Below are 27,352 nucleotides of genomic sequence, written 5' to 3'. Positions count from 1 at the left end.
AGTGCAGGAGAACTACTCTCAAAAATTCTGGCTGCTGTTTCAAAAGCCACCAATAAAACTGTGTTGTCTGGGGCTATAGCACATTCTAGCTCACACTACTGGCCTGAATTTAAGTACCTTTGCATTCATGTGCATATAACTTTCCCTATATACAGAAACAGGCAATAAAAGGAGCTGAACCTACTTTTTTTCACCCTCAGATCAGTGTCCTACACAAAGGAAGTCCATCCTAAATACTTACATCAGCAATTCATGCAACACTCCCATTTGGTAGCATCCATCAGGTAGTTGCAGGGGTATTAAGCCCACATCAATGACCAGTTGTCTTTTCCCTGGTTCTACCTGCAGTTCTGTTCCTTTGCTGAAGTGTGAGCTAGAGCATCCTTGTGAGGTCTCACCTTGTGTCCAGCATGTCCTAGCAGAACTGTTGCACAAGTGCCTAAGGCAGTGGCTGCAGGAATTGGTGTGGCTAAATGCAGAGATCTTTTTATGATCATGGCAAACTCTTCATGCACTCAGTGTGATGAGACTGATCTGCTTGAGGATGGAATGTGCAGCTGCCAACAGCTGAGAGTCCCTTTCCCCTACCCTCTTCAGCTGCCCTTGGTTCCCTTGGCTTCATCCAGCAGAAATGGTGGCAGAACCTGGTGCCCATAGGAAGTGCTTTTCATCCTGGCAGGCAGGACTGTCATTACCCAAGCAGCAGGAGCTGTACCAGGAGAAGCAAAGGCCTGTGGGTTTTAACCCCTTCTTCTCCTCCAGTGACAGCTGAGGAACACAAAAGACCCAGGTCAAGAGGTAAGCTCCTTTCTGAGGGACAATAAAAGCAGGAAGATAAATAATTTACAGGGCTCCTTAGGGAACCTCAACTCAGCACACCAAAATCTGCAGCGTCAGCTTGCCTTTCCCAAACCTGGTGGAGCAGGACCATTTCATGTGGCTCTGGTAATAAAGTCCCCACCCAGCAACAAACTTCAGAACAACAAAAATACTGCAGAGTATGTCAGGTGTGGGATAACAATTGACCTTTCGGATTGAACCTTACATTAGTGCTCTTCAGGGCAGTTTTGGCATTGATTTTATTCTTTTTTCCTTCAGGCTCTCTGCTTTTAAAGGTCCAAATTGTTGCAATGGCATATGTTGGGAAGACAAGGCTGGCACACAGAGGGGAACAGAATCATAGAATCACAGAATCATAGAATTGTAGAATAAACCAGGTTGGAAGAGACCTCCAAGCTCAACCAGTCCAACCTAGCACCCACCTCTGTCCAACCAACCAGACCATGGCACTAAGTGCCTCATCCAGGGTTTTTCTTGAACATCTCCAGGGCCTGCAACTCCATCACCTTCCTGGGCAGCCCATTCCAATGCTAATCACTCTCTCTGGCAACAGCTTCCTCCTAACATCCAGCCTAGACCTCCTCTGGCACAACTTAAGACTGTGTCCCCTTGTTCTGTTGCTGCTTGCCCGGCAGAAGAGCCCAACCCCACCTAGCTACAGCCTCCCTTCAGGTAGTTGTAGACAGCAATGAGGTTATCCCTGAGGCATGAAACAGGCACAAAAGTGAAAAAACAGGGTTACTGCATTCTACACAGACCTCTTTGACCTTAGCTTTCAAGTTACTCTATGTCTCAAATTCCCAGTAAAAACTGTAGGGAATAATATAGGTTTTCTTCAGCTTATTGCATATAGTTTGCAGGTGCTTCAAGTTCCAAACTGCAAGCAAAGTATCAAATGAATTTGGACGTTTCCTTTTATGCATAAATTACAAAATCTATTTTGGCTCAGTCAAAACATACTGCTTAAGAAAACACTTCCATCTGAGTTTTTTTTTTTTTTAATGTATATTACTCAACATGTAATGAAAAACAAAACACAATCTTGAACTGATTCTTTCCAAACCGAGCACTCGACACATTTTGTTCCAAAGAAAAGCTGACTTTATCAAAATGTGGATTTCCCTCCCCCCTCCCCTCTTTAAATCAACAAATTTCTACAAAGCATTTTCCTCTGATGAATTGGCATTTTCCTGACTCAAAATGAGCAATCAGGGGAAAAAAAAAATATTCTAAGCAGCTCTGTGGCAAGTCTTAGCTAATTCTGGAGGAGTAGCATGAAGGTGCGTAGGAAGGGTACTGCAAGGAGATGTAGCATTGAGTTGAGACTTAAGAGATTTGGGTTGAATTTCTGAAGCAGTTATAAAGTGATCTGGGACAAACCATTAATCCACCCCACGTCTCTGTTCCCCCTTTGTAGAATGGGAAAAGCAGCATTTCCTCATCACTGGAATCATAGAATCAGTCAGGTTGGAAGAGACCTCCAAGATCATCCAGTCCAACCTAGCACCCAGCCCTGGCCAATCAACCAGACCATGGCACTAAGTGCCTCAGCCAGGCTTTGCTTGAACACCTCCAGGGATGGTGACTCCACCACCTCCCTGGGCAGCCCATTCCAATGTCAATCACTCTCTCTGCCAACAACTGCCTCCTAACATCCAGCCTAAACTTCCCCTGGCATAGATACTGCAAGGATGAAAGCCTATTAACACTTATGAGGTTGCTGGACTTTGGTACAAGGTGCATAAATACCAAGCAAGATAGAAGATGGAGCTGCATTTTTGTGTAACTTACAATGAAATTATGGGGAAGTGGACTGGCTTGGACATAATTTAATAATAGTAGGAATAATTTCAAGTTCAGGGCAGTGTTTAATAGAAATCACTGTTCACCACCCACCATATTTTTTTTTAATAAGCAGCTCAGAAAAGTGCAATTTATCATTATTATTATCATCTATATTCATTCTATCTCTGCCACTTCACAAACGAGAGGAGTTCCTCACAAACATCTACAAAGCTAGCTCATTATCCAGCCTCCCTATTTATAACTCTCATTTATGACAATAGCTCTCAGAATCTTGCCAACAGTAGGGCTGCTGGTGTGCTGACACCACTGCTCCACAGCCTGCTGAGTGGTTTTATCTCACTGTTCCCTTGCGTTCCCCCATCTGTCCCTGGCCATCTGCTGTCCTTGGGCTTCTAATTAGATTGTAAGCTTTTTGGGGCATGGACCATCTTTCTGGTTTCTGTTTGTACAGCACCTAGCAAGGTACCATCCAGTCTCAGATTCAGTAGCACTGTCTCCACAATGGAATGCTTCACCACATCTCTGTGTCCACATCCTGAAGTTCACTTTAATTCAGTTCTCAGTCTTCACCAATTACCGTGGCAGGTAGGGTCTGCAGAGGAACCTGGACAGGCTAGATCAATGGGCTAAGATCACTTGTGTGAGATTCAGCAAGGATAAGCACCACGTCCTGCACTTGGGTCACAAAAACCTCATGCAACATTACAGGCTTGGGGACCAATGGCTGGAAACTGCCCAGTGGAAAAGGCCTTCAGGGTGTTGGTTGACAGCAGCTGAATGTGAACCAGCATGTGCCCAGCTGGCCAAGAACGCCAAGAGCATCCTGGCCTGTGTCAGTAACAACGTGGCCAGTAGGATCAGGGAGTGATTGTCCCTCCCTGTAATCATAGAATCATAGAATCATAGATTGGAATCATAGATTGGAAAATACCTCCAGGATCATCCAGCACAACCTAGCACCCAGCCCTGTCCAATCAACCAGACCATGGCACTAAGTGCCTCATCCAGGCTTTGCTTCAACACTTTCAGGGACAATGACTCCACCACCTTCCTGGGCAGCCCATTCCAATGCCAATCACTCTCTCTGTGAAGAACTTTCTCCTGGAACCCAGCCTATACCTTCCCTGGCACAACTTGAGACTGTGTCCCCTTGTTCTGTTACTGGTTGCCTGGGAGATCAGCACTGGTAAGGCCATACCTTGAATAGTGGGTTCAGTTTTGGGTCTCTCACTCTAAGAAGAACATTGAGGAGCTGGAGTGTGTCCAGAGAAGGGCAACAAAGCTGGTGAAGTGTGTTTGGAACCTTGGCTAACAGATTTATGATGAGGACTAATGAAGTTTAACTCCCCCTGTCCAACACCACCTGCTGTTGTGACTTGATGGAGGTTGCAGCCCTGCCACAATTCTTCACTTTCAAGCTGCTTCTCATCTTCATCATAATAACACCAGCAGTTTATAATTAGCTGAAGTGTGGGGACAAATGAGCTGAAAACAGGTATCTAGTTGTTACCAGTGTGATTCTCCCCTTGCTGTAGGCAGGGAGGAATGAGAGCTCCTGCACAGAACCTGCTCCCTTTAGGCTGCCTCTTGAACTGCATTAATAAGGAAGGATTTGTGAGGTGGTTTTGGTTCACTGAATATTCTGACAAGTTGTAAGTAAAGTGTTGACAAACAGAAAAAAACCCAAATCTTTCCTCCTCTAAGTCATTTGGGGTCAAAAGAAGTATTTTTATCACTGGTAAGAGGCTGAAAGGACAAAATCAAAAGGAGGAAAAGAAAAACTCTCTAGTAGTTTCAAGTGGAGATTTGGATATTTTCCCCCCTGGTGTTCTCATAACAAGCACACTGATGTCCCCCAAGCATTATTTTCTTCCAGCATGAATAATTTGGCAAAAATGAAGGAAATTTGTGGACTGTTTTGGTATTTTTTGATAGGTATTTCTCATCCTCTCTCCTTGCCTTCCTTCACCTGAAAAGCTTTCAGCTGATGAATAGTCTCCAGCTCTGACCATTCATGAATATTTTTAACCTGATATGGTTAAAGAATATGTGTGGAATTAGCTGTAGAATGTCCTGATCAGTGCAGAATCACCAAGGTTTGGAGAGAGATTCAACTGAAATGGAGGAATCCCACTTAGAATCATAGAATAGTTTAGGTTGGAAGGAACCTCAAAGCTTATCCAGTTCCAACCCCCTGCCATAGGCAGGGACCCCTCCCACTAGAACAGGTCGCTCAAGGCCTCATCCAACCTGGCCTTGAACACCTCCAGGGAGGTTGTGGAGCACAGAAGGTGATCTTTGATCTTTGATCACCTTCTGTGCTTCTGTGCTCCACAACCTCCCTGGGTAACCTGTGCCAGTGTCTCACCTCCCTCACTGCAAAGAACCCTTTCCTAGCATCTAGTTTGTGTCTCCTCTCTGCCAGTTTAAACCTCATCCTGTCATTACAAGGCCTTGTCAATAGCTCCTCCTCAGCCTTCTTGTAGGCCTCTTCAGATACTGGAAGGCTACTATAAGGTCTCCTCAAAGCCTTCTCTCCAGGCTGCAGAGCCCCAACTCTCTCAGCCTGTCCTCAGAGCAGAGCTGCTGCAGCCCTCTCAGCATCTTGGTGGTCTCCTCTGCACTGGCTCCAACAGTTCCATGTCCTGCTTGTGTTGGGGGCTGCAGAACTGCACCCAGGACTGCAGGTGGGGACTGATGAGAGTGGAGCCAAGGGGCAGAATCCCCTCCCTTGCCCTGCTGCTCACACTGCTCTTGCTGCAGCCCAGCACACAGTTGCTGTCTGGGCTGCACTCACACTGCAGGCTCATGCTGAGCTTTTTGTCACCCCAGACCCCCCAGGTCTTTTTCCTCAGGGCTGCTCTCAGCCATTCCCCACCCAGCCTAGAGTTGTGCTTGGGATTGTGCTGACCCAGGTGCAGGACCTTACACTTGGCCTTATTGAATGTCATGAGGTTGGCCTGGGAACACCTCTGCAGCCTGTCCAGGTCCCTCTGGATGGATCCCTGCCCTCTAGCTTCTGAAACAAAATAGCTTTACTATCATTTGGGGGTTTATTATGTTACATGCCACTGTCATCTAGAAAATCGTAGCCACTACTGGATTGTAGCTCCATCTTTGACTGCATTCAGTTATCAGAGTCTGTAGTTTGAGCTATAAAGACATCTAAGCAAAAGTGGCCAAATTGTGTTTCTCAAGATCTCAGGTTTATCCACAGTTCATAAGGCTTAGCAGACCCTAACAGGCTGGGTTCCCCATTCCCTTCCATCCATTTCAAGCCACAGTTTAATCACTTTGGAACATATTTTGATGGCCATGCTGGTGTTAGTTTGATGGCTTGACCCAATGATCTTAGAGGTCTTTTCCAGCTGAACTAATTCTATGATTCTGTGATTCTATCCTCTGTGTTTTCTCCTGGCCCTGACATAGGAAAGAAGTCTTCAGCCTGGGTGGATCAGTGGCCAATATTTCCAGAGGGCTGTTAAAGATGTTTCATGGTCAGCAACTGCACTTTTGTGAGCCAGCTCTGAATTAGGCACAGGACATAAATGTTATTGCTTCAGTTGCATCCAGCAACCTGACACAAGTTAAATCCTAAAGGTGCAGGGCCGTAGCTACCTGTCTAGCAGGAAAGTGAGTCCACAGTTAACTTGAAGCAGGGGTGGCTGACTCAAATCCAGAGGAGCAGCTCCTGTACTTAAAATTAAGAGACCACTTAAGCTGTTTGCAGAAATGAGGTCAGACGTTAGTCGCTTTATAGGGTCGAGCTCTAAACTAACATAAGCTGTTTCATCTCTCCCCTGACACTTCAGTCTTTCACTAATTTATCAGCATCCTAAAGCACTGTGTGAACTTGCTACAGAACAGTAGTGTTTCAGATACAAATAGCAATTGTTAGCCTCTTCCCTCTGGTAAATGGCAGCAGGCAGAAACCTCTCTCAACCTGCCAAGAACCAAATGTGGGACACAAGAAAGAATTATTGGTGCATGAAGCTTAAAGAGATAGAGGACTTATTTCTTTCCTGCAAATAATGTGCCCAGTAATTTCTCTTCCCTGAGCCTGCATTTTGGATGGAAATAGTTTACAGCAACGAGCATGAGAAAACAGACAGGATGTGTACAAGATCAATTTGAATCTAATAGAAGGGATAAATGAAAGGCACAGAGGTTAAAAGAAAGGTAGAAAATCCCAGGAGGCAGAGGAGTGGTAGAGTGATCATGGCAAGAAATGGAGAGTCAGAGCTCCTCTATTCTGCCTTGCCCATTATAGCAGTGATCTGGTGCTACCCAGCCTCCCTTGTATGAAACAGACCTTGCAATATAATTCTGTGCAAAATCTATCATTCTGAGCTATCCCACTGTATCAAAATTACCTTTTAAGTGGCTAAGTAGACACCCAGCTTCATTCCTTTCTTCTTATTTCAAGAAACAATGGGAGTAACAGCACTTGCCTGCCTTACTAGAGTGCTGAGAGCTTTAATTAATGTCTCTAATTCAATTTGAACTCCTTGGATAAAAGGCACTGCCTTGTGACAGAAAAGGTATTGCCTAAAATAGAATATAATTAACACACAGATATCAATCACCATGAAATTAAGTGTACATTCAAATACAACTTGCACTTTACAGCAAGTACTTGCCTATTTTTCCTCCAAGAATCCTACAGACTGGTAAGACAAGGAACATTTAATGTTCCAGGCTGAATTCAGATTAGAAGAAGGCTATCTTAAACTGCCCAATGGGCAGAAAAGGGGCTGTAACAGAAATCTCCATTTGCACTGATGGATGTGCCTTCATGGTGGATGAAGCTGGAAGCTGACTGTAACTGGCTCACCATCATCCACCATCCTCTTTTCCCAGCACTATGGGAACTCCAGCCTGTGTCCTAGCTCACCTAGCAGATCATGTTTCTTATCAGACATGACAGTTGCATGACCATGTCTGCTGCCAGGAACCAGAAGGACTCAGGTGGTTGCATTGCCCTGTAGTGCTTCTGAGTGGAAGTGGGGATCGTAGCTTGAAATGTTTGAACTGCTGCATTGCAGAGCTGGCTGACACCTTGAGACAGTTGCCACTCGTTGCTTGTAGGACAGGAACACTTCTCTGGAGCCTTTCAAAACCTGCCTGCATGTGTTTCTGTGTGGACTACCCTAGGGGACCCTGCCTTGGCAGGGAGGTTGGACTTCATCGCTGGAGGTCCCTTCCTACTGTTAAAGTTCTGTGACTCTGTGAACATCTGGTGAGCCAAGTGGGCAGCTGGACTGTGTTTTGCTAGGTGCTATAGCCAAATGATAGCTTCTCTGATAAGTTCATGGTCCAAGTAGTCAAACAAATTCTATTATGTCTTAATGCTGATAATTAGAAAGTGAAGCAAAAAAAGTGTGTAACCCAAGGTCACAAAGCATGTCTGGGGCAGAAGTGAGCAGAATGCTGAATTCCTGAATCAAAACCCTCCATCTGACCCCTCCAAGCCTCCTCTTTAGTGCAGAAATTTCTTCTGTGACAGATTTAGCTTGTAGTTAATTTTGCATCTCCTACTTAAAGGATATACACTTGGAGACATCACCTCCTTGCTCCTTCTTCCCCTGTCCCTTCTGCAATATCCCCAGAACATATCTTGCATCAGTGGAGCTCCATAAAGACACCAAACAAATTAATTTCAGATTCAAACTTGTTAGGAGTTAGATTGAATGCACCTCACAATATTGCCTTAGACACAAAATAATCCCACTTTAGTCAGCTTTATATCCTCCATGGGGACCAGCACCGTGGTGTGTATTAATCTTTAATGCGAAACAACATCTCCACAGCAGCTACAGGGGGGAAAAGGATACTACTAAAAAATTAAAGTTGATGGTGTGATAGTTGTCTAGACCCAGTTGTACTCTGCCATCCTCTGTTGCCTCAGGCACCACTCCCTGCTCTCAGCACTGATACACCCAGCTTTCAGACTGGAGTTGCCTGTTTCTTCTAGTGATCTCAAGGCTTCTTCTGCCTATGTCTTGACCCTTGGTCAAGTGCCATCACAACTAGAGTCATCCTGACTCTAACTTTGACCTAAAAGGAAAAGAAAGAAGAGGTACCTGGGGAGATTTAGTGAACATCTCCTCTTTTATAAGTTGATATTTCCCCTATGTGTGATGCTCACATGTGGAAGGACTCACTGGGACTTCTCTGAAATCCATTTTGTTTGGCTCTTCTCATGTTTCAATTCACTCTTGCACTAAGCTGGGAGTTGGAGGTAGCTATCACTCTGCTTTGGCCTGTCAAAGCTCCCTTCCTCTCTTTGCAGTAGAAATGCAATGGAAAGTGAAATGTTGAAAGGAAGACCTGATCCAGGCTGGCTGATGAAGGGAGTAGCATGGATAAATGTAATGAACAGAAAACCAGGCAAATTTGGACAATGTGTGCAGGACAACTGGTCATTGCCAGCAGCAAATCTGCATCCAAATCTGCATCCCAAATGGCCACAGGCAAATATGCTGAACTGCAGCTGCTTACTGTGATGGGACAGTGCTGTAGATGTGCAAAGAACAGAAAGACAGAGAAGCAGTCTGGGTGGAGAACCAGGAGAAACAAACTCCTGAACTGGAGTTTGGAAATGTTGAGGGTGGGATGTAGCTGTCAGCATTTCCCAGTAATCATCTTGGGTTTGTGACTGTGGCAAATGGGAGCAGAGATAGAATCACAGCATTGGTTTGATTGAAAAAGACCTCTAAGACAATCAAGTCCAAGTGTCAACCTAATGCCACCATGGCCATTAAAGCAAAGTGCCCAGTCTACATGATTTTTGAACCCCTTTAGGGAAAGTGATTCCACCACCTCCCTGTGCAGTCTGTTCCAGAGTCTGACCACTCTTGCAGTACCTAAATTTGTCCTAATATCCAATCTATGCCTCCCCACATGCATTATGAGGCTGTTTCCCCTTGTTCTCTCACCTGATTCTAGAGGGAAGAGACCAACCCCCACCTCACTCCAACCTCCTGTCAGGGAGTTGTAGAGTGCAATGAAGTCTCCCCTCAGCCTCATCTTCTCCAGACTAAACAACTCCAGTTTCCCCAGCTGCTCCTAACCAGCCCTGTTCTTCAGGCCCTTCATCATCTTTGCTGCTCTTCTCTGGACATGCTCCAGCACCTCAATGTCCTTGTAGTGAGGGGCCCAAAACCGAACCCAGTACTCTAGATGCAACCTCACCTATGCTGAATACAGGGGCAGATTTGCTGTACCTCATTTGAAATATGCTCTACTTCCCTTGGTGTGGAGCTAGAATCTCCCCAAACCTCAGTTTTGTCAGGTAAATCAGAACCAGCCCTTTCTGAGATGCTAAAGACTAAAGTACCAAGAGCTGCCACATTTATGGGTGAAGGTAAATATTAAATACATGCCTCCAGAGCACAGCATCCTCCTCAGTCAGGAGCTGCAAGGTACCAACAGGTTTAATAACAGTTCTATCTGCAGTTGGGAATAGGTTTACATGTGCCCGACAGAAAAAGCAAACACTGGCTTTCTGGTGCTGGCTTTTTCTCATTCCCTCGTCTAATGCAGCAGCTGACTGTCATTTTTCACCAGGCTCACACCACTCCGCTTTGCCGAGCGCTGCTGAGCTCACTGCAGCTCCTCAGACACATGCTGTGCACACGTGCAGACTCCCACACACCCCAGCACACAGACACACTTGGCTCTTGTGCTCCCTGTCACACTCCTGGGTTCAAACCACCCACGCAGCAGACACACACACACTCACCGCTATGGCCTGCAGCTTGCCTGTGCTCCTGGTGAAGGCTCCTGGAGCAGAGGAGTCAGCCAAGCCGAGCACAAGTTCTGATGCCCTCTGATCTGTTCTATGCTGCTGACACCAGCCAAGGTGCCAGGGTAGGTTTAGGCTGGATCTTAGGAGGAAGTTCATCCCAGAGAGAGTGATTTGCCATTGGAATGGGCTGCCCAGGGAGGTGGTGGAGTCGTCATCCCTGGAGGTGTTCAGGAAAAGCCTGGTTGGGGCACTTAGTGCCATGGTCTGGTTGATCAGATAGAGCTGGGTGCTAGGTTGGACTGGCTGAGCTTGGAGGTCTCTTCCAACCTGGTTGATTCTATGATTCTATGATTGAATGTCTCACGTTCTCAGACAGTGCTGCAGGTGTGCATGGCATCTCCACCATGCCTCAGTTTGGTCTTCCTTATGCTCTTACCAAAACCTTTTCTGTGTGGGAACTACAAACTGCTAGAGTGCTTATAGTGGGATTCTTGGTGGTGCTTAGGGGATTGGAACATCTATCCTATGAGGAGAGGAGGAGAGACCTTGGGCTTTTTAGCCTGGAAGAAAACAAGACTGAAGGGGGATGTTGTCAATGCATTTAAATATCTACAGGGAGGAGGTCAAGTGGATGGAGCTGGACTCTTAGTGGTGGCCAGCGACAGGACAAGGGGCATTGGATATAAACTGCATCACAGGAGGTTTCACTTGAAGTTAAAGAAAAACTTCTTTGAGGGTGCCAGAACACTGGAGCAGGCTGCTCAGAGAAGTGGAGGAGTTATCTTTTGTGGAGACTTTCAAAACCCTTCTAGACCCATTCTTGTGCGACCTGATCCAGCTGTACCTGTATTAGCTAGGGGGCTGGAGTAGATGACGTCCAGAGATGCCTTGCCAACCTCACCTTTCTATGATTCTGTGACTTAGACTCAAACCTAGAAGTGTTTCTGTAGACAAGGAAATATGCCTGACACTAAATCTCACTGTAGCAGAGCTCTGTACAGCCTGAGTTCTCATCCCTTAAAGAGTAGCTACAGTCTCTCCGTGCTGTATTCTGCAGAAAGAGGGATGTGTCATCAGCCCTGAGGACAACTTTTGGCCAGGTTTGTGCTCAAAGAGCGGGGGATACAACCTTAAGATCACTCTGCCTGCCCAGGCATGCCCACTGTGTTGGCACATCCTCCACAAAACTCATCAGGAGAGCCAGATGGACAGGAGGTGGGCAGGAGGAGGAACACATCCTGCGTATGGAGAGGACTTTTCAGAGCAGCATCAGCAACTCCCAGCGAGGAGGAGCACAACCCAATGAGCTGTTGCAGCTGCATTGTGGTTAGGAAGCAGAAGGGGAGGGGGTCTATGCCAGGTGCATGGTGCCAGCTGAGCATCCTTTCACCTTCCACCAACGAAGCACAAGACTTCATTCAGGGAGGGGCACCATGCCAACAGCATGACTGTGGAGGAGGATGATCTAACGGCTGAAATACTGGAAAGAGGAGTCAGGAGGCAAGGGCTCTCTTCCAGCTGTATCTGTGGCTTGCTGTGTAACCTTTGGCAAGGTGTTTCACTCCTCTCTTTCCCTTCCCACTCATCATATGTCTTGTCTGTGTAGCACTTAAACACACTGGGGAGAGGAGCTGGCTCATCGCAGGGCTGTCTGCAGCCTTCTCGATAATGGGGTGCAGAAGGATTCAGTGGTGAGATGCAACAGGACAGCCTCTCTCCCACCATGTAAGCCACAGCACGCCCTGCTCCAGGTGCTGTGAAGCATCCCCTTAAGCTCCCCAGTAAATCTCCTACACTGAATGTGCATGTTCAGTATGTCACCCTGCAGAGCCTTGATCTTGGGAAGACCCTTAAGGTCCTCCTGTAATCAAAATAGCAACAGACCCTGTCCCATTCCACCAGACACACACCTCCCAAACACCCAGGCAGGGAAAGCAGGTTGAGGTGATTTTTATCTGTCAAATCTGGGCAGGATTTCATGGCTGTGTGTGTGCCTGTGTGTGCATGTGTGTGTCTGTGTGTCCCCCATGTGCTCAACGCTGAGGCCTGAGTAATTATTTTGGTTTGTTTCTTTTCTCTCTCTCTCTTTTTTTTTTTTGGCAACACTTGAAAGAAAAAGCTGGGTCTTTATAGATTGCTCAGGTTGTGTGGAGTATGGATTACAGATCATCAGAGAGACATGAAAGCAGGAGACACGTTTCTCTGGCACAGCATTAAAGGGACCATAAAGGGGTAATTGTAGCCTAGGGTGCGGCCACCTCCTGTTCCCAGCCTTCACCTGCCTTTGCAGCACCGTGGAGAACTTCACGAGGGGAATGATGGAGAAGCTGTGGTGAGGATGTCTCAGGTCAGGACCTGATGATTTCAAAGGTGATATATGCTCAGGAGGTTAAAGGCACCACTTAGGTACATGAATAAAACACTGCCAAGTACTCCAAGCTGTAACACAGGGAGTGAACTCTTTTAAATCTTGATTTTTTTATGTCTATTTTCACCCTGAGAGACAGTTGTCAAAGGATCAAAGCAATTCCCATTTTTGATCTCTCTCTTTCTCTCCCTCCTCCCTTTCCTCCCCTCTGTTTCTCTCTCTCTCTCCTTCCTCTTCTTCCCTCTCTTTTTCAACAGGACTCCACAGAATGGAGCAAGAATGAGAGGAAAAAGGCAGACAGAAAAGCATGAACTGGAGGCTTGTTGAGTTCCTCTACCTCCTGTTTATATGGGACCATATACTAGTACAGCCCTCCCACCAGGACCCAGCTGCTACCAACCAACATGTCTCCAAGGAATTTGATTGGCTTATTTCAGACAGGGGGCCTTTCCATCACTCACGGAGCTACTTATCCTTTGTGGAAAGACATCGTCAAGGATTTACAACCAGATATAAAATATACAGGTACGTTGCTTTCCTGCAGCATCCGTAGCTTGGAGAGGTGGTTAGGTGGGGGGAACTCAGCCAGTTCCCTTAGACTCAAGGCTCGTAGTCAATGGCAGACAAATCACTGCCCCCATTCCACCTGGAAACGTTTCTTTAGTTCTTCAAGTTCTTCAGCTGGCAATGCAAACTGCTTCAAAGTCTCAGGTGCAGTGCTCTGGTGGTGAGATGAAGGTGCTGCGGTACCGTGGCGATGTGCATGACATACATGCAGATGAAAAGGGACCAAGAGTGTGGGTGCACTTCACTTGTGGTGGCAGATAAGTTCCTGGGCAGGTTCATGAGTGCCTCTTTCAAATCAGTGCACCCAAAGGCAGACCAAAGCTTGATATCAAACCCTTGCACGTGAACAGCCAGTAGCTTCAGGTTTACATGGGCAAGAACAGACATACGTCCCTGGGGCAGTTCAAGGCAAGGTTGGACGTGGGACTTGGTGCCATGGTCTAACCTTGAGCACTGTGGTAAAGGGTTGGACTTGATGATCTGTGAGGTCTCTTCCAACCCTGATGATACTGTGATACTGTGATACTGTGATAAAGATGACAAGACACATATCAGTGCCTCAGTTCTCACACTGCTTTGCTTGAGCCTTAGCTATGTAAAGCTGATCACAGACCTAGGTAGATTGTCTCCTTATGCAAGCTGAGCTTGGCCCCTGAACTGTGGTCTTGGTTCAAAAGTCTTCCAATTAAAAACCATCAGAGAATAGGCAGAACTTGGATTTTCCTTTGTTTTCTGTCTCCAAGCCTTAGCTGTTCCCTCTTCCAAGTCCTTCTTGCCAGCTGTGATATCCTGTAGCACCCTTTTCTTTTTCCACTTTACCATAAAAAGCTGGGGTTCTCATGTGAGTCTCCTATTAAAGCAGCAACAGCTTTGAAGGGAAAGGGAATAGGCCAGAAAGCATTGTGAGGTTTGTGCTGAAAGCCAAAGAGACCACAACACTCTCACAGGCGTGTGTGCATTTGCATAATTATATAGTCCTGTTGTGTTCCAGAAGGAGACTTGGAAGCACAACCATGCAAACCAGCAGCCAGGAAAGTGCTGTTGAATAGTCCACTAGCAACATGGCCAGGGATACACACACAGGATGGCTGGGGGATGGGGGCAGCATGGATACCACATGTGCGCAGGCAGTGTTCTCCCGTGGGCAGAGAGCCAAAATCACTTGCAGAGTAATAATGACATCATCCATGTCTAGGGAAGAAAAATGAGTTGTGCCTGTCCCATGGCCTCCGGGAAGTGTGGTGTCACCCTCCCCTTTCAGCAGCCCACACTGCAGGGGCAGGTTAGCATGGATTGAAAATACTGTCCTGGCTTGTCCTCTTTATTCAAAACAGCTCAGGGGGAAGAGCCCCCAAAACTAGAGACTGTGCTGCCACGCTTCTACTAAGGATGCCTGACTGCCTTTGCTTGCACACAGGAGCAGAGCAAACATGCCTTTTGCAAAAAGGCTTTCTTCCTGATTGTGGATATCCTCTCTCCTCCTGTCCTGCCTGACAACATCCACTCTGATCGAGACTGCCCCATGCAATGCCCCTGGCAGTGGCTCTGCCCTTTGCTAAAGAGCTGCTCAGCCCTGAATGCCACCACAGCAGTCTAGAGGGGCTGCAGAGGGAGAGAAATTCGTGCAGTGGATGTGCTCAGACACGTCTAAGAGCTGTCACTGTAGGTCAGGCCAGAGATCCATCAACCCTGGGATCCTGTCTCTAAGAATCACGGAGAAACGGGTCTGGAAGGACCTTGAGAGGTCATTTAATCCATGCCTCTCCCCAAAGGCAGACTCAGACATACCTGTGTTACACCTGACAGGGGTTTGTGGGCAACCTTTCCTGAAAGGTTTTCCACGAGTGAATTCACACCCAGAGCAGGCAGCCTGTGCTGTGGCTTTGTTGTCTCTGGTTTCATACAGAAGCTAAAAGGTTGTTAGAATGCAAAGCCTGTGATTTCTACTTTTAGCTGCTACGAGGAACACATTTCCCTTCAGCTTGCAGGAGACTGGTAGGAATTTGAAGGCTTGTCTTGCATCAGGGTGATCTTTACACATAGGAAGCAGAAAGTGATCTATTTTCCTTCTTTTCTGCTGGATATTGCCAAAGCATTTGTGAAAGGCACTTGCAACATGGAGAGGACACAGCGTCCTCCTTCTTCCAGCATGGGAGCAGCAGCATTCTGCATGCATGGGAGCTGTCTGAGAAGGGTCTTGTGGATGGTCACAATGCTGGAGAAGTCATTGTTCACAACAGAAACTGGGGAGGAGACAAAGCTCAGAGCAAGTAGGTAGAGAGAGAATTTAGGGAGGTATAGGGAGAACTCCAGGGCACCCAGGGTTGTATCTCATGGCTAAATACCACATATTAAGCTGGAGGAGTGGGCTGATAGGTTGGAGAAATCCAGCCTTGTGTGTCATAATTTGAGCACTTTGAAAACACACTCCATGGGACTAGCTATTGCTCCTGCTACAGTCAGCTGAGGAGGAGGGGAAAACCTCCTGTGCTTCAGTAGAGCAGATGGAGCCATTAGGTAGGAGGCTGGCTAGATGCTGGATGTCTATTTGTTTACAGTATCAGCCCTGATGGCAGAAGTGGTCACTTTAAAATTGGGCCCATGCATTTTTTAGGTAGTGTTTAAAGTCAGTCTAGCTGTGTTGAATTAGTGCAGCCACCGCCAGTTCTAGCAGTCAGCTGGACTCTGAGCTCACCACTCCCCTCCAGAAGACATCATTTTACTGCAGGGGGAAATCTCATTTTGTGGGCTCCTTAAATTGACTTCAAGAATCTGTAAAGCTGTTGGGATTTTGTCAACTGTTTAATTCCAACATAGAAGCCTCCCTTCTCCCAGATGATGTCTCTCAATTGCTCTTTGCACTAGATTAGCCCAAGGGAGGCACATATCCTACATAAAGGATATCACTCCTTCCCTTAGAAAAGCAGCTGATATGGAGCCTGGGAATTTTCTGTGTAGTCTTCTCTGACAGTGTTCTTCTCCTCCCATCCTTGTTTTTTGGTTGGCTGGTTTGTTCTTTTTCCCTTGGTCAGACAGTTCCTCAGGGCACTGGTGAGTTTGCTGAATGATGTTTGACCTAACCACTGCTCTTCTCCTAAGGCCAAGAGCAGCAGACCTCAAACCAGCCACAGCAACCAAGAATTTGCAGCGGATGTGAAATCAGGCAAGGGGACCTCACCCATCTCTAATTGAAAACACTGTCTCCTGTAAGTGGTGATTTCCCTGGTGTCTTGCTGTGCTGGAGCATGGACACAGCACATTAGGACCGTGTCATTTGCACTGAAACCCACAGAGAGAAAGCCTCAGTCCAGGCTACATGGCAGCATGCAGCAAAAGGCAGCATTTTATTCCTTTTATAGGTGATGTTAAACAGGAAGCAAGACCAAACTTAAGCACACAACACTTCTCCTTGCATCACGGCTACGGGCCAGCGGTCTGTCAGCAGCAAGCGAAGGGCCTGTCCTGGCTAGCAAAGCTCTTTTGTATGCTGTGTAAGCAGAACTGCTGTGGAATAGCATCACTGCCGATATCTTTTCATAGGATGCCTGGTTCCAGATCTCCCATCCTAGCACAGCAAAGCAGTTCAGTGTTACAGCTTCCAAAGGCTCATTCCCTCCTTCTGAGTATTTCATTGTAGCTGATTTTTATCTCCCTCCCAAAACTTGGACAACTGATTTTCCTGGTACCCTCAGTCAAGGCTTGCACCTTTCATATGATATTAGGAGGAGAGCAGAAAAAGGGGGAGATGGTCTTTATTAAATCCTGAACAGAAGGGGAAGATACAATTGCATTAAGGAAGCACATTAATCAGCATCGATTCATACTAATAAGGATAGTTTAAGGGGGGCCTCTGGCAGGAAAATGCTGCTTTGATCATTATCTGTGCACTCTGTTGCTAATGTAGATAGGATGGCAGATGCTGAGAGTGGTTTGTGGGATATCTGCATATTCATTATCACCATCCACGTTGTTGTTCCTAGTCATGAGAGCCTTGGGTGCTAGGTACTGCATGAAGGCTGGAAAAAAGATGAAGCTCAGCTTAGCTTTGGGACCAGTGCACTGCTCAGACCAGAAAACATTTCTGTTACCATGAGACAGTAGTTAACAGCTCCAGTCCACTTCTTGGAAGTGTATTGTCATGTTGTCCTCTTTTCTTCTCCCAGAAATTGATTACTTAGCTATAAAGCAAAGCAAAAGAAACTGCAGACTGAGCACCTGAATACAGTATGCAAATGGCCAGGCAGAAGCACTGGCACAGAGACGTTTCACTAACCATGCTGCTCACTTTAAGCAAGGTCCAGAAAAACAAACCTCTAGAAGAAAATTAGGCTTTGTTGTTCAATGTCTGGGATGAGGCTTGGGAGACTAGAGAATTGGTGAGATGGTCACTTCAGTTGGGTAGCCAAGCTGCCACTGCCACCTTTCCTACAGCAGAGACAGCAAGCATCACCTTGGGAAGAGGCACTCACAGTTAGGCAGAGGGGTAGTGCAGGCAGTACCCATCTATCTGCCCCAGGCTTACAGTGTGGCTGTGAGTAAGCTCACTTCTCCAGGCCTTGGCTCCCTCCCACCACACAGGAATGGGAGCTGACAGCACTTTTCTGCTCTGTGTTGCTGGGCAGACTTAATTAAATGCTGCAAGATGTTTGGATGTAAGGGATGACAGCAACATAAAGTGGATGATCACACAGGGCTAGAAGGGGAATGTGCATGTACAAGAGGAAATGTGGATTTCTCCACGTGTGGGAGTTTAATTCCATTTTCTGAAGTGACAGTAGGGACAGAGAAATCTAGCTCTGTGTGTAAGAGAGCAGGGAAACCCTGGGGTGTAAAAAAGAGATCTGCTTGCTTTGCAGTTTCTCCTGCAGCAGGTCCATTGGAAAGCTGCTAATGTCATGAAACCTGCAAATACAGAATACTTTTGGCACCTCTGCCAAGTCTGGTTAAAATGTACCAGCGGATTCAAAGCTTAGTGAGGGATGTGGCAACGAACCAGTCAGTCCTGCCCCATTCCATGAGACCCAGGTTTGCCCCATGACAGGACAAAAGGCAAGGGATGCAAATTCAAACACAGGAGGCTCCCTTTAATGGTGGCAGAGCACTGGAGCAGGCTGCCCAGAAAGGTTGTGGAATCTCTGTCTGTGGAAGCACTAAAAACCCACCTGGACATGTTCCTGAGTGATCTACTCTAGGTGATCCTGCTCTAGCAGTAGGTTTAGACTGGATAATCTCTAGAGGTCTCTTCTAATCCTCACCATTCTGTCATCACTCTGCTTGAAGAGTGATGGGACCAAATGTACACCCATTGCAGTAGGGTCCATGAATATACAAAGAACTACAGTCCCTGTGATGAGAGAGCAGGAAAGGTTATGAGAGACTGGTTGCACCAGCTAGCTGCAGATGGATTGGGATGTACACCCATTGCAGTAGGGTCCATGAATATACACAGATGAACTACAGTCTCTGTGATGAGAGAGCAGGGAAGGTTGTGAGAGACTGGTTGCACCAGCTAGCTACAGATGGATTGGGATGTACACCCATTGCAGTAGGGTCCATGAATATACACAGATGAACTACAGTCTCTGTGATGAGAGAGCAGGGAAGGTTGTGAGAGACTGGTTGCACCAGCTAGCTACAGATGGATGGATGGATGGATGATCTGGAGAAATAAACCCTTTGTTTTTTTCTTCCTAATGTAACAGGTTGGTGCAGGTCTGGAACAGGCCAATAGAGAGCTGAGAGGTATCTCCATGCCTGGCACTTTTCAAGGCTTGGCTGGACAAAATCCCAGCTGATGTCCTCAAGAGCTGGTGATTGTCCTGCTTCAAGTAGGAGGTTACATTAGGGACCCCAGGGTCCCATCTAACTAACATTTCTGTGATTTCCCTGTCTCTGATTCAGAGTGGACACTAAACTGGGTGCTCATAAAGGGATTTGTGCTGCTGAATGCATTCAGGCACACTAGAGATTTTTATTTAGTCCTAAAAAAGCCACAAATCTGAGCAGCTACGTGCTCTCTAAATGTGTCATTCCCTCACAGAAGGGGAAGAGAATAAACATGAAGCAAGGATCATTGCTGGACATGTAACATGGGCTATAACTGACTTAGAAATGCATATGCTGTTCTGCTGCTTCAATTTTCCCCTAGAGGAAAGAGAAACATAAAAGGAAGGGAAAAAAAAAATTTGGCCTCACAAAACTGTCCCACAAAACTTTCAAGGTTTTATGGCACCACAAATTAAAAACAATGAGCTGGGCTCTCTGTGGCATAAATATGTGAAGCTGTTGACTTCAAGGAAAATTCAGCAATTTATTGGCTGGGAAAAAGCTGTTGTAGCACATCCCCAGCACTGCCCACAGCCCCAGGACCTGCATCCACAGCAGCAGGGTTGCTAAGGCTGCTTGCTCTGGCTCTCCAGCTGGGAGCATTATGAGCTTCTAATATTGCTAAGCAGAATGCAACTCCTACATTCAGTCACAGGACTTGGACAATCTGGCTACTAAATGTGAGTGTTCTAGGAGTGATTTTAGCAGTGCTCCTCACAGAAATGTTGTCTTTCCTGAGCTTTCAGGATAGTTTCCTGCAAACCTGTGATTTCTACAGCTGAGGAACTGGCAGAAAACCAACCTGTCATGGGAAAAAAAAAAACAAAACAAAAGGAAAAGAAAAAGAGTTCATTCTCAGCTAGATCACTTCTCTGGTTGCATTAGTTGTGTGGCCAGGTGACACCAACCCCATGCAATATGGAAGGCTTGGAGAAGAATGGTTGGAAAGCTGCCAAATGGAAAGGGACCTGGGGTTGCCAGTCAACAGCCAGCTGAAGATGAGCCAATGTGTGCTCAGGTGGCCATGAAAGCAAACAGCATCCTGCCCTGCATCAGGAATAATGTGTCCAACAGGAGCTGGGCAGGGATTGTTCCCCTGAACTTAGAATCACAGAATCAATTAGGTTGGAAGAGACCTCCAAGATCATCCAGTCCAACCTTGATGAAACCACACTTTGAATACGGGGATCAGTTTTGAGTGTCTCACTTCAAGAAGGACATTGAGTTGCTGGAGAGTGTCCAGAGAAGACAACAAAGCTGGTGAAGGGTCTGGAGGACAGGTCTGCTGAGGGACAGCTGAGGGAACTGGGATTGTTTAGTGTGGATGAAAGGAAGTTTGGAAGGACCTTCCTGCTCTCTACAACTATCTGACAGGAGGTGGTAGTGAGGTGAGGGTTGAGGAAGTTTAAATGTCTCATAGAATCATAGAATAATAGAATCATAGAATCAACCAGGTTGGAAGAGACCTCTAAGATCATCCAGTCCAACCTATCCCCCAGCCCTATCCAGTCAACCAGACCATGGCACTAAGTGCCTCATCCAGGCTTTTTTTTGATCACCTCCAGGGACAGTGCCTTCACCACCTCCCTGGGCAGCCCATTCCAATGCCAATCACTCTCTCTGTGAAGAACTTCCTCCTAACATCCAGCCTAGACCTACCCTGGCACAACTTAGGAAAAATTTCTTCCCCCAAAAAGTTGTCAAGCCCTGGAACAGGCTGCCTGGGGAAGTGGTGGAGCCCTCATCCCTGGAGGGCTTTCAAAGCTGTATAGATGTGGTGTTGAGGCACATGGGTTTAGTGATGAACTGGCAGTGCTGGAATGATGATTTGAAAGGACCCTCCCAACCAAAATGCTTCTGTGATTCTAGGTGATAGTAAAAGGGCAGAACTGCATGGGTGGAGGCAGCAAGGGGACTAGTAGGTCTAGGAGACTGTTGTTTCTAGCCTTGGTGTGGATTAAAGTTGTATTGAGCTGGCTGTGAAAACACAGGCTAACTTTTGGCAGAGACAAGATCTATTAGAGCTGCTTCCACCATTTTTTCAGCCCATTCTTCTTCTCCCATTTCTCCACTCCTCATTGACTCTTTTTTGCTGTCCTTCTATTGGATTGAATTTAATCTACTGGCGACTAGAGCTGTACAAATAATTGATTTTGTGGTTCACTGGTTGCATGGCACAAAAATAACATTAAAAAGGGGGTTGATCTGCAATGGATGTTTGCTCAACTTTTCAGCGAAATGAAAAAATCAAAACATTTCATTTTGGGCTCAGTGAAAAGTTTAAGCTTTGCTATTTGTTTTGATTTTATTAATCCAGGGAAAAACTTCTTTGTTTTTTTTTTTGAGGGGCAATTTTTAAGGCATAAAAAGCTCATCTCAAAAACACAAAGTCAACAAATGCCTCTTAAAAATGTCAAAAGTGAAACATTTTGATTTTGAGTGTATTTTGTTTAGCTGTTTGCTCTTCAACTTGCTCCTTCGGTTTCTGTTGAATTGGAAGTAGTTTTTATGTCCTTGAAATAAGGAACTACTGTTACTCTGAAATCTTAAAACTTCCCAGGGTTCAGCTTTGGCTTCCCTTGAGCTCAGCTTCTAGCATCAGGCCAGTAGGTGGAGAGAGGTGATTCTCCCCCTCTACTCCGCTCTGCTGAGACCCCACCTGGAGTACTGCATTCAGTTCTGGAGCCCCTGGGACAAGAGGGATGTGGAGATGCTGGAGAGTGTCCAGAGCAGAGCCATGAGGATGCTCAGAGGGCTGCAGCAGCTCTGCTGTGAGCACAGACTGAAACAGTTGGGGCTGTACAGGCTGGAGCAGAGGAGGCTCCCAGGTGACCTTCTTGTGGCCTTCCAGGATCTGAAGGAGGCTACAAAAAATCTGGGTAGGACTTTTTAGACTATCAGGGAATGACAGGACTGGGGGCGATGGAGCAAAGTTGGAGGTAGGGAGATTCAGAGTGAAAGTGAGGAGGAAGTTGTTGAGCATGAGAGTGGTGAGAGGCTGGAATGGGTTGCCCACGGAAGTGTTGAGACTCCATCCCTGGAGGTGTTTAAGGCCAGGCTGGCTGAGGCTGTGTGCAGCCTGCTCTAGGGTAGGGTGTCCCTGGGCATAGCAGGGGGGTTGGAACTGGCTGATCCTTGTGGTCCCTTCCAACCCTGACTGATTCTATGATTCTGTGATCTTAGGATAAAGAAAAAGAAATCATTTCCCCAGCAGCACTGGGCAAGGGAGGCACAGCAAGATGAGCAGCAGGATTGGAGCTTTGCTCTGAGAGGAATCCTGCTTGTTCATAATCATAGAATCACAGAATGAATCGTAGAGTGGTTTAGGTTGGAAGGGACCTCAAAGCTCATACAGTTCAAACCCCCTGCCATAGACAGGGACACCTCCCACCAGAACAGGTCACTCAAGGCCTCACCCAACCTGGCCTTGAACACCTCCAGTGAGGGAGCATCCATAACCTCCCTGGGCAGCCTGTGCCAGTGTCAGCTGGATGCTGAGACCTGACTGGGACAAAGTATACAACATGGGTGTAGTGAGAGTTCCTCTCTCATACACATATCCTGGTAAGTTTTCAGTCCTGTTCCAGGTACTTGGATGCCTGAGGCATTCAAAAAAGCACTGTGAAGGTTCTTCCCAAACAGCATTAAGGTGATGCTTTGCACTGGTACAAATTGATAGGCACTGTTTGGCTTTTTCATCTTTGCTTTGGCTTTTTTAGTCATGCTGAAGTTCTGCTGACAAGGTTTTCCTATTAGGTTTTTATGCTGTGTGTTTAAAGGGGACATCAACTTTTATGTTTGCCAGGCAGAGGCAAGGCTTTTTTTACCTTTTTTTTGCAGGAGAGGCAACGCAGCAATTGAAGGACAGAGGGAGCTGAGATGAAAGGAGGCTCTTGCCTCTGTGTGGAATGAGCAATGGAAATCTGTGCAGCATCACATGGCACAAAAATACCAAATCTCCATAGTTTACATTATGCATGTAAACGAGTGATGTACATTGGTTTGCAATCAGCAAAATGCCTTTGTAAGTAAATGTGTGCAAACCAAAGATCTAAATCTATTTCCACAGTGCATGTAAACAACGAAGCCTTCTGCTGTTCTCCTCAATGTAAATGGCAATCTAAAAATGACATTACTACAAGTTTATGCAACTTTACAAGAGAGCCACAATTTACATTCCTGTCTCACCAGCTCAAGCACAGCAGCTTGGCAAACACGAGCCATGCAGTGACAGGCATCAACCAGCCAGTTCCATCACGTAGCTTCTCCTTTAGCCACCACCTTCATTCTTCATGCAGTTCAGGGACCAGTGTTGTTACATTCCCTGCATAATGTCTCTTCCTGAGCACGGGAAGCTTTTCATGGATTTATGTAAGCAGAATAAAGGCAGGAGCTGGGGATGGCAGGGAATGAGTCGAGCTGAGCGGTGCAGTGCTTAGTTCTGGGGCTGCGAGGCTGAGCTTGGTCTCAACCCCCTCTCACTGGGGCGGGAGGAGCAGCTGCTCTGGCTGTGTTTGGATTCAGATGGTGAGGGCTTGCAAACATCCCTGGCAGCTGCAGGACTTGACAGAAGGACACACCTCTTCTTCTCTTTGATAGTCTTGAGAACAGAGGGCAAATGGAAGGATTAACAGCATCAGCCTTTGATACACTCAGAGCTGCAAAGATATTAGAGCAGAACATCTGGCCAAGCTTTAGGGAAGGGCAGGCCCTCATCTCAACATGGCAGTGCATGCCCACGCTGTAGGGAATGGAGCAGAAGCAATGCACCATGCAAAGTTCACACTGTGATAGGGCTCTCATGGTTAGGACATGCCAGTTCCTCTGGAGGAAAGCAGCCATGGGAGCTGTGTGCCTGGAAAGGCATCTCACTGCCTGCTGGCCTGGGTAAGCTCCTGGCTGGCTGGGCTGGGTATTGGCACACTTCTGCAAAGGTGCATGCTCAAGCACAAAAAATGCCCTTTCTGAAGGAGGAGTGAATATTTTACCCATGCTCCCAGCCAATGCCAGAAATAACACAGGGAAATGTTTCTGGTTATTGAACCTTTCCAAAGAGATCTGCAACCTGCTTCTCTAGAATAGAGCTTTCTACACAGTCCTCTCCAAGACCTTGCTTGGTGGGAAGATCTTTTCAGCTCCACATGAAAAGTGAGGGGCTGTGCTGAGCAGGCTTCCTGAGGCTGCTCCTCAGAATGCTGCACAGCAATGACTCTGCACGTTCAGCTCAGGTTTCTCCAGACTAGCAGACTGTGGTCCAGTGGCTTGGGAGCATATTTAAAGGCTAACAATGCAAGGAGAAAACTTCACTCTTTTATTTGTGAGAAGAGTATGAATTCTGCTTTGAAATCAGGCAGATGTTTATTTCAGCAGAGAAGCTGTTACATTGGGAAGGAAAAAAAAAAGGCATCCAGTTAGATGCATGAAATAGTTTTGTTCTGGCACCAGTGTAGCACTAGGGGATGGCATGACTGTACCTATTACAGGGGGGGTTCTATTTCTGGATCCCCCTAATGTTTCCCTCGGGTTCTCAAAAGTAGTTGGGTTTGGGTTTTTTCTTCTTTCTTTTTTGCTGATTGCCACCCACCAGCCTCTGTAAATGGAACGAGATGTGTCCCACTGGAGCACTTGGAGACATCCAGGCTGGTTTCCTGTGTTAAACTGCTAAGTGCAGGTACTGATCCCAAGGACACATCTGAGAAGAAACCCAGGAACCAGCTTTGCCTGCAGAAGGGAGGGCAAAGGGTTTGGTTAGCCAGGATGAAATCAAATACACCTTTGTAAGCCATCTTTTTCTCTGCGTGCTGCAGCATATGTATGCCTGGTGAAGGAGCTGATGCAGCATGTAGGTGGCTTGGTGAAGCATTAGTTTCCCTGATGGAGAGCCCTGGACAGGTGGAACTTGATCTGTTCCTGGGGGATGGTATGAAGGCAATATTTGGGCTGCCAAATCTGTGCACCAAGGATGCTATTTGCAAGCCTGGAATCTCTGTGTCTCAGGTGATCAGACCTGGATTCCAAATCTGCAGCACGTCACAGCCTTCTGCTGCTGACATAGTGACCACCATTTGCAGGAAGATGTAATGGGGTTCCCTTCACTAAAGAGTCATTTTGCTGGTTAAATACATCTCATCAGGTGAGAAAGAGAATCGTGGAATCATAGAATGGCTTGAACAGGAAGGAACCTTAAAGATCATCTAGCTATAAACCCCCTGCCATGAGCAGGAACACCTCTCATGGATGCTCAAAACCTTATCCAGCCCAGTCTTAAGCAATTCCAGGGATGACTTGTCCACAGTTTCTCTGGAACTTTCAGAGTGTTACCACCCTCGTGGTAGATAACTTCTTCCTAATGTCCAATTTAAATCTACCCTGCTCTAGTTTACACCTTTTGCCCCTTGCCTTATCGCTACAAGCCCTTGTAAGCAGTCCCTACCCAACTTTCGTGTGGCCCCCTTTAGGTACTGAAAAGCTGCTTTAAAGTCTCCCAAGACACTTCTCTTCTCCAGGCTGAACAGACCCAGCTCCCTCAGCTGAGAGGGAGGGGAGGGTTAGGGATGGGAGCTGCATGCTCCACTGGCATGCACATCTACTGAGATGGCTGGGCTGGAGGCTCTGTGCAGCGTAGGCTACAGGCAGGTGCTGCCACTTCCTCTTTCCCTGCTGGACTCCCTGCAGCTGCCTGGCTCTCCAGCCACTCTGTTTCAACAGGACAGAGATCTTCTGCATTGTTCCAATGCTCTGCAGAATGGAAAAGCCTCCATCCTGCTCCAGCAGCTGCCGTGAAAGGCAAGCCTTGAGGTTTGAGACCAGCAGCTGGGAGCAGGGCCAGGCTGGGGCGTAGCAGAGGGATGGGATTCTCTAAAGTCTCTGCTATGCTTCTAAATCAAAGTCCCGCTGACAACACAGAGCACTAAATGCCTGCCTGGGGCTCTGCTCCTACAGTCATGTGACGACATCAGAATTTAAGCTTTAATTAAGAAATGAGCGAGGGGAGGGAGGGAAGAGTTTCCAGCCCTTCTGACTGCAAAAGAAAGCTGGGAAACACGACCCGAGTGCAACCAACAGCTGCTTTAATGTGCAGACAGCTCCCAGCAGAGGGGTGAGCAGCCAGAAGAAGAAGCCATTACATCAAATTCCCAGTCAGGTCAGGCCTGCTTGTGCTTTTGCTTGCAGTGCAAGGGCTTACATGGAGAAAAGAGTCTCCATGAAAGCTGTGCTATGGTGCTATGGTACAGTTACATTAACATGTCCTCTCTTGCTGTCCATGACTCTCAGACAGCTTTGCAGGGCCAAACTTTACCCTAACACAGGCTCTTCATGTGTCATCTAGATGTCGCAAGAGCCAGCTGGTCACCACTGTGCTTCCACAGGCTGAATTGTGTCCACAATGCACAGCACTTCTTAAGCAATGACATGGAAATTCTCTTCTCTGGAATTATGGCAGGAGGTGTTTTGCCCCCTGGAGTTTCTTATCTCCAAACTGAAGGGACTCTTTCATCATGCCCATGTGGCATGCTTCAGCCTTCATCCCTTGCTGGCCCAAAAGCCCATGCTGTACTCTCTCTTGCCATCAGTTTCAACAAAGACAGGGAGCAACTAGACATTTTAGAGACCAGTTAAGGAGAAGCCTCTGGATGCTTTCCATCTCACAAGCAAGAGAACCTTTTGACAAGGTTCATTGAAGAAGAATCCTACTTGTTGTTTATGCTCTCATGCATCACACCAGGGTCTGGAGGATCATATTGTAAAACCTTCTCCTTTCATTCATGAAAAGCCAGCCAAAGACCCAGCCAGCTGGGACCCATCTCTGAACTCTGATTTGATAGCTCCTGCAAGCATCCTGACACTGCCTCCTTTCTGATGTGACTAGAGGTCTTGTCATTTCTTCAACAAAAGCATCTCTTTTCAGGCTGTATATACTGGTTGGTACTGGACTAATGCAAGGTACTACTGGGCTGGTAGTGACTGGCAGGTCTGCTGGAGCAGAGACTGGGGTTAAGCACTGATTGCAGTAGCTGACCACCAGTGAACTCAGGGGATTCAGCTTGGATGAAAGTGCAAACACTGACTAGGAAGGGACACTCTGTCCCCACAGCTACCTGAGGAGGAAGAACCAGCATTGTGTTGTGCTTCCATTGTCTCTGTGTTCTTACCCAACCACACTCTTTTCTTTCCGTGTTCTATTCCCCCCCCCC

At 46.9% G+C, this 27,352-nt stretch overlaps 1 protein-coding gene across 1 annotated transcript in view; it reads left to right on the top strand.

Annotated features, from left to right (window-relative positions):
- The window catches only part of BRINP1 (BMP/retinoic acid inducible neural specific 1), a 104,426-nt gene that overhangs the window by 20,383 nt on the left and 56,691 nt on the right, over positions 1–27,352 (top strand). The window contains exon 2 of the mRNA XM_064171586.1: positions 13,022–13,289. Within this exon, the coding sequence (XP_064027656.1) occupies positions 13,072–13,289 (218 nt within the window). The 5' untranslated portion in view covers positions 13,022–13,071. The remainder of the gene's footprint in view (positions 1–13,021; positions 13,290–27,352) is intronic.

This window comes from Pogoniulus pusillus, chromosome 35, assembly GCF_015220805.1.
Source record: "Pogoniulus pusillus isolate bPogPus1 chromosome 35, bPogPus1.pri, whole genome shotgun sequence".
Lineage (NCBI taxonomy): Eukaryota > Metazoa > Chordata > Aves > Piciformes > Lybiidae > Pogoniulus > Pogoniulus pusillus.
The sequence above is the reverse complement of the archived record's forward strand: the minus strand, read 5'-3'. Positions and strand labels throughout refer to the sequence as shown.